Raw genomic sequence first — 5,545 nt, 5'->3', positions numbered from 1 at the left:
TTTGAAACAACACTTTCGTAACAATGTGAAAGTCTTAACTGTCATTTTTGATCAGTTTAATGCATCCTTGATGAATGTGATCATTTCTGACTTTTGAGCAGACTTTTGAATAGTGCATATTCAGAATCAGACAAAGTCATTTGTGGGCATTTTTCTTTGTTTGTTTTTGATTTTATGTTGGTTCCGTTAATGTTTTTTTAGGTTTTCCCTTTATACTATTTATTTATTTATTTAAACATGTTTTCATTTTAATTTTTGTTAACAATAACACTGATTCAAACCAGATAAAAACCTACATGGGATTCTAGGTGACTAGTTTTTTTGGTTGTTGTTGCTGTTATTGATCTGACTAGTTTTTATTTATTTTTAAGGTCGTGGGCGTCCACCAACTGAGCCATTACCCGATGGGTGGATCATGACATTCCATAACTCTGGCATTCCAGTCTACCTCCACCGGGAAACCAGAGTTGTCACCTGGTCTAGACCTTACTTCCTTGGAACAGGAAGCATTAGGGTAAATGGTTTGGCTCCCCTAAGATAATTCGGTTTTCAAATTGAGTGCTTTGCATTCTCATGCACCTCATCCCTGTATTCTACTCATTTCCCCCCCAGAAACATGACCCACCAACCAGTAGCATTCCCTGCTTGCATTATAAGAAAATTAAGGAACTAGAAGAAAGGGAACAAAATGGAGAGGTGACTCCGACTGCAGAGGTGTCTCCAGTGAAATCTGGTGAGGAGGGCATCCCATTGGAGAGAGTCGACGAACCGGACTCTACTGCCACAGAAGAGCCGACCGGCAGACCAGCATCAGAAGATCCAGATCTTGGCCTCATGGAGCCAGGAGGATCTTCAGAGGGGAAGGAGAGCCAAGCCAATGATATTGCACAGGGAGCGCTGGGCCAGGTCAGAGCCAAGGTGGAGGTGTGCAAGGATGAGTCTGTTGGTAAGAGGATGAGGTTTCACGCTCTCCTGTGCATCACTTTAAAATCCACATGGTTTGTAAACTCTCTTCTCGTGACTTGTATCCCAGATATTGAGGAGTTTAGAAGCTACCTAGAGAAGTGCTTTGATTTTGAGCAAGTGACGGTTAAGAAGTTTCGCACATGGGCTGAGCGCAGACAGTTCAACAGGGACATGAAGAGAAAGCAGGCCGAGTCTGAGAGGCCCATCCTACCAGCCAATCAGAAGCTCATCACACTGTCTGTACAAGACGCCCCCACAAAGAAAGGTACTTGTCTCTATGAGTCATTGCATTGGTGAATTGAGCAGTACAAAACACGTGGTGTTTTAACAAGACTGACCATGTTTATATTTCAGAGTTTGTCATCAACCCCAACGGGAAGTCAGAAGTGTGCATTTTGCACGAGTATATGCAAAGAGTGCTCAAAGTGCGACCAGTTTACAACTTTTTTGAATGTGGTAAGTAGCATAATGCATAAGACTAAAATTGTAATTGAGAAGCTGTTTGAAGCTGTGAAAAAATAGCCACTAATAAACATATTGAGTTATTTGTGTACTGAGTCTGCATATCTGCGGTATCATTTACAGTTGTGCTAATGAGCTAATGTTTTTTTTTTTTAATCGATGTACTTAAAATGTGTTGTTATGCTGTTGTGAAAGCAATAAACCACTTAAGGCCATGCCGACATTTTGGGCTTGACGTAACTAACAACTCTCTCTAACCATGATAAAATCGTATTAATACATTGCCTGTTGTGGCATAACGATTTTACTTTACGTGTGTGTTTGGTGTCCTCCTTTTTTTTTTCACATGTAATATTGTTTTGTTTGCCTAGAAAACCCAAGTGAACCCTTCGGAGCCTCAGTCATTATAGACGGTGTTACATATGGCACAGGAACAGCAAGTAGTAAAAAACTCGCCAAGAATAAAGCTGGTATCTTTCCCCCCCCCCATCAAATAGCCACTAATAAACATATTGAGTTATTTGTGTACTGAGTCTGCATATCTGCGGTATCATTTACAGTTGTGCTAATGAGCTAATGTTTTTTTTTTTTAATCGATGTACTTAAAATGTGTTTTTATGCTGTTGTGAAAGCAATAAACCACTTAAGGCCATGCCGACATTTTGGGCTTGACGTAACTAACAACTCTCTCTAACCATGATAAAATCGTATTAATACATTGCCTGTTGTGGCATAACGATTTTACTTTACGTGTGTGTTTGGTGTCCTCCTTTTTTTTTTCACATGTAATATTGTTTTGTTTGCCTAGAAAACCCAAGTGAACCCTTCGGAGCCTCAGTCATTATAGACGGTGTTACATATGGCACAGGAACAGCAAGTAGTAAAAAACTCGCCAAGAATAAAGCTGGTATCTTTTCCCCCCCATCTTCATCCGAGTCCTTAATGTTTCATGAATAGACTGCTGTAAACGTTTTATTAGGGAACCTAAGTATTTATATTGTCATTCTCTTTCTGACAGCTCGAGCAACACTGGAGATCCTTATTCCTGACTTTGTGAAGCAGACGTCTGAGGAGAAGCCTATAGAAGGAGATGAACTGGAGGTACTGCTCTTCTTTCTGAGTGAAATGACTGATTTTTATCTTTGTTCAGAGTTTTGTTCTTTATTGTACTTATGGATGTTTATTTCCTTCTCCAATCCCACAGTATTTTAATCATATCAATATTGAAGATTCAAGGGTGTATGAGCTGACCAACAAAGCAGGTTTACTCTCACCATATCAGATCCTTCATGAGTGCCTTAAGAGGTATGTTGTGATAGAGAGTCTGTCACTCTGTATTACAGGAAAAGCATGTTAATATAACCGTGGGTCCTTGAAATGTCATGTCTGATTGGAAAGCAGCTGAAGATCTGCTGTCGTCTGTTCTATAGAAACCATGGCATGGGTGACACCAGCATCAAGTTTGAGGTGATTCCAGGAAAGAACCAAAAGAGTGAATATGTCATGACATGTGGGAAGCACACTGTACGCGGCTGGTGTGAGTATCCATGCTTAAGAGGTTTCATTCAGAGCATTTCACAATGGCATACTTCAGAAATTCTAAATGTTGGTCCACTCTGCAGGTTAATCTCAAGCCACATACCTAATACTGCTCTTGTTGACTGCAGGTAAAAATAAGAGGGTTGGAAAGCAGCTGGCATCACAGAAGATTCTTCAGATGCTTCATCCTCACGTGAAGAACTGGGGCTCACTGCTGCGCATGTACGGCAGAGAAAGCAACAAGATGGTTAAGAAGGTCGGCACTGTCTTTTGTCGAAACATAATCTGCATTTTAAAGGGGTCCTATTATGCTTTTTAATTTTTTCAACTTTAGTTAGTTAGTAATGTTGCTGTTTGAGCATAAAAAAGATCTGCAAAGTTACAAAGCTCAAAGTCCACTTCAAAAGGAGGTATTTTATTTAACAAAAATCACTTTTCAAAGACTACAACGAATGACTCGTTTGGACTACAAAGCATATTTTCGGGGATTTGTGATATCACAAAGATCGTCGAATGGGACGAGACCTGGCTGAGCTGCACTAGAGAAGGTAACGAGTGTTATCACCATGTCAGAGACATGCTAGCTTTCCCAAGGCAGACGAACTTCGAGTGCTTGCAATCATCCGGGTTTAAATCGCGCTCAAATTGATTTGATTTTGACACAATATTTACACTGAAGCTCGCAGGCGGCTATGCGCATTTCCTGGCCAGGCGCAGAGTGCTGCCAATCACAACACACACTGTCCGAGCTAACCAATCACAGCACATTTTGTATTTCAGAAGGCGGGCCTTCATTTGATACAGGAACTATTCGAGCCGTTCATGCTAGACTGGGGAGAGAGGTGTTGTAATAATGTAAAATATGTGAAAAATAATGTTTTTCGAACAACCTAGTATGAGAGCCTGTTCTAGTGCACCCCCAAAACAAAATCAAGACTTTGTAAAAGAGCATAATAGGACCCCTTTAAGATATTAAACGTGAGAGGACTGTTTCTTTTTGTTTGTGTGATTGAGAAGTTAATGTTGGATTCTTGTCGTCTTCAGGAGAACTCTGATAAGAGCGTGATTGAGCTTCAGCAGTATGCCAAAAAGAACAAGCCAAATCTTCACATCCTCAACAAACTAAGAGAAGAGATGATGAAGCTGGCTCAAGAAAGGGTACAGCTGCAAATATGACCTCTTTCAGACACATCTTGCACTTCAGATAAATGGAGTTTGCTAAAGATTAAAAACATCCAGCTGACCATAATAAATTCCGTAAATTGATAGCTAAAAAGCTTTCTAGTGTTCACTCATTTGTGTCTTACTGTTTTTTCAGGAGGAGGCAAGAAAGAAGCCGAAGATGACTATAATGGAGTCTGCTCAACCTGGCAGTGAACCTCTGTGTACTGTTGACGTCTAGCAAACCCTTTGTCCAGCATTTTGTGATAGCAGATAGCACTGACCAATGGTAATGGTTCTATAACAAAAGGTCATCATCGTACCATTACTGACTTATGCATTACTTTGCAGTGCAAAATGGCAATACTAGTTACATTTTTATCAGATTAATGAGCTCTGTTCCCAATCCAGTTATTGCCCATAAAGTATGGGTTAGGTAACAGTCATATACATGCACTAAGGGAAGGTAGAATGAGCATTAAATACCTCCAGGTGCACTTCTGCACCTGAACGTGCACAAATATAATGACGGCTGTTGACAATAATATGCCTATATTAAGGAGAATCATACAAATGATGTATGTGAAGTATTACAGATGCTTTTAAGTTTGTGGCTTTTAGATGTTAATAAAATGTTGCTTTTTCCCTTCTTAAACGGCAAATTCATTTCATATTTACTGTGGAACCACAGATTTCAGAGACACTATCTCGGTACTCATAACTGATGCGTTTGAACAGATACGGTTTGTGGCTTTTAGATGTTAATAAAATGTTGCTTTTTCCCTTCTTAAACGGCAAATTCATTTCATATTTACTGTGGAACCACAGATTTCAGAGACACTGTATCTCGGTACTCATAACTGATGCGTTTGAACAGATACACCTGTCATTTTACAGGGATTTGTTCCTTTATGTCTGCTTTTGTGGCATGCAGAGTGTTTCATTCAGTGCACGTGATCTTTTATCTGGAAAATAGGGTTTATAATGGCTTAAAGTGTGTTGGTTTTCTTCAGTGGCCATGTCTAGTTCTTATTGGCATGTGAAGCATTTAAATGTTGTATTTCTAAAGCATTTCATGTGCACACTTCCAACTGCTGTTAAGAAATGCACTTACTTGCTTGAGTGGAATGAACAACCTTTGTGTTTTTGTTTTAATTAAGGAGTGATGTGTGCCAATGGTTACCTTGACCAGTTGCTCTACTTGTTCAGAAAGCACTGCAGAGAAAACGCAAGCACAAGTGTTTGAGGTACTGTAGTTAGTAGAGGTCCAAGACATCAGGGAGATAGGATGCCAGTGCGCGCTACTTGAGCTATGTTTTTTTTTGTTGGTATTTTTACATTTCGTTATGCTCTGATATAATCTAACTTGCATTAGAGGTTGGTTGGCAATCTTCAGTAGGAAAAAAATGGTATATGT

General features: G+C 39.8%; 1 protein-coding gene across 1 annotated transcript; it reads left to right on the top strand.

Annotated features, from left to right (window-relative positions):
- The first annotated feature begins 304 nt into the window (after nucleotides 1-304).
- LOC107599932 (microprocessor complex subunit DGCR8-like) lies at nucleotides 305-4,476 on the top strand. Its single transcript, XM_016291669.1, has 11 exons — nucleotides 305-514; nucleotides 613-946; nucleotides 1,034-1,231; nucleotides 1,321-1,422; nucleotides 1,800-1,898; nucleotides 2,447-2,529; nucleotides 2,633-2,733; nucleotides 2,859-2,965; nucleotides 3,096-3,223; nucleotides 4,012-4,125; nucleotides 4,286-4,476. The coding sequence occupies exons 1-11, from the start codon at nucleotides 416-418 to the stop codon at nucleotides 4,367-4,369; spliced, it is 1,449 nt and encodes a 482-aa protein (XP_016147155.1). The 5' UTR covers nucleotides 305-415; the 3' UTR covers nucleotides 4,370-4,476.
- Nucleotides 4,477-5,545: the final 1,069 nt, after the last annotated feature.

The sequence above is a fragment of the Sinocyclocheilus grahami genome, unplaced genomic scaffold, assembly GCF_001515645.1.
Source record: "Sinocyclocheilus grahami isolate Dianchi unplaced genomic scaffold, SAMN03320097.WGS_v1.1 scaffold275.1, whole genome shotgun sequence".
Lineage (NCBI taxonomy): Eukaryota > Metazoa > Chordata > Actinopteri > Cypriniformes > Cyprinidae > Sinocyclocheilus > Sinocyclocheilus grahami.
This window is presented reverse-complemented; position numbering and strand designations above follow the sequence as displayed.